Raw genomic sequence first — 897 nt, 5'->3', positions numbered from 1 at the left:
TCCCAAACCCAAACCCAAACCCAAACCCAGGCCCAAACCCAAACCCAAACCCAAACCCAGGCCCAAACCCAAACCCAAACCCAAACCCAAACCCAAACCCAAACCCAAACCCAAACCCAAACCCAAACCCAAACCCAAACCCAAACCCAAACCCAAACCCAAACCCAAACCCAAACCCAAACCCAAACCCAAACCCAAACCCAAACCCAAACCCAAACCCAAACCCAAACCCAAACCCAAACCCAAACCCAAACCCAAACCCAAACCCAAACCCAAACCCAAACCCAAACCCAAACCCAAACCCAAACCCAAACCCAAACCCAAACCCAAACCCAAACCCAAACCCAAACCCAAACCCAAACCCAAATCCAAACCCAAACCCAAACCCAAACCCAAACCCAAACCCAAACCCAAACCCAAACCCAAACCCAAACCCAAACCCAAACCCACGACTAAGGTCAGACCCAACATTTTTACTTTTATTCATCTTAATTAATTATCTCAATAAATACTCATTATAAATCAATATATTATATATCAATATACTCCAAATTGAATATATAATCATATAATAACATAATATTACATCATTATAATGACTTACACAATTGAACTTCATATAATGGATTAGACAATAAGAATGTCAATGAATACATTTCTAAATCAATTCAAATCAATACATCACCTTATAAATCATGTTAGTAACAACATGTATCAATTTCAGGTACTGTGGAATCATCTAAGGAAATTAACTATTCAACTTGTCAACTGACCTATACTAACATTGAAGATAGAAATCTATACCACTTCAATTCACTTCCAATACATCTATACATGATAATTAAATATATCTATATGATTTTGAAGATCATCCATATCATTTCATGGTACATGGCT

The 897-nt window shown here is 37.9% G+C and overlaps 1 protein-coding gene across 1 annotated transcript; it reads right to left on the bottom strand.

Annotated features, from left to right (window-relative positions):
• Positions 1-8: 8 nt before the first annotated feature.
• Positions 9-656, bottom strand: NAEGRDRAFT_65132 (uncharacterized protein; the record flags this gene model as incomplete). The annotated part of the gene is made up of 2 exons (XM_002679729.1): positions 9-476; positions 605-656. Coding segments are annotated over 2 exons (520 nt in total), but the record flags the coding sequence as incomplete, so codon positions are not given.
• Positions 657-897: the final 241 nt, after the last annotated feature.

Source organism: Naegleria gruberi (assembly GCF_000004985.1).
Source record: "Naegleria gruberi genomic scaffold NAEGRscaffold_12, whole genome shotgun sequence".
Lineage (NCBI taxonomy): Eukaryota > Heterolobosea > Eutetramitea > Acrasida > Naegleriidae > Naegleria > Naegleria gruberi.
The sequence above is the reverse complement of the archived record's forward strand: the minus strand, read 5'-3'. Positions and strand labels throughout refer to the sequence as shown.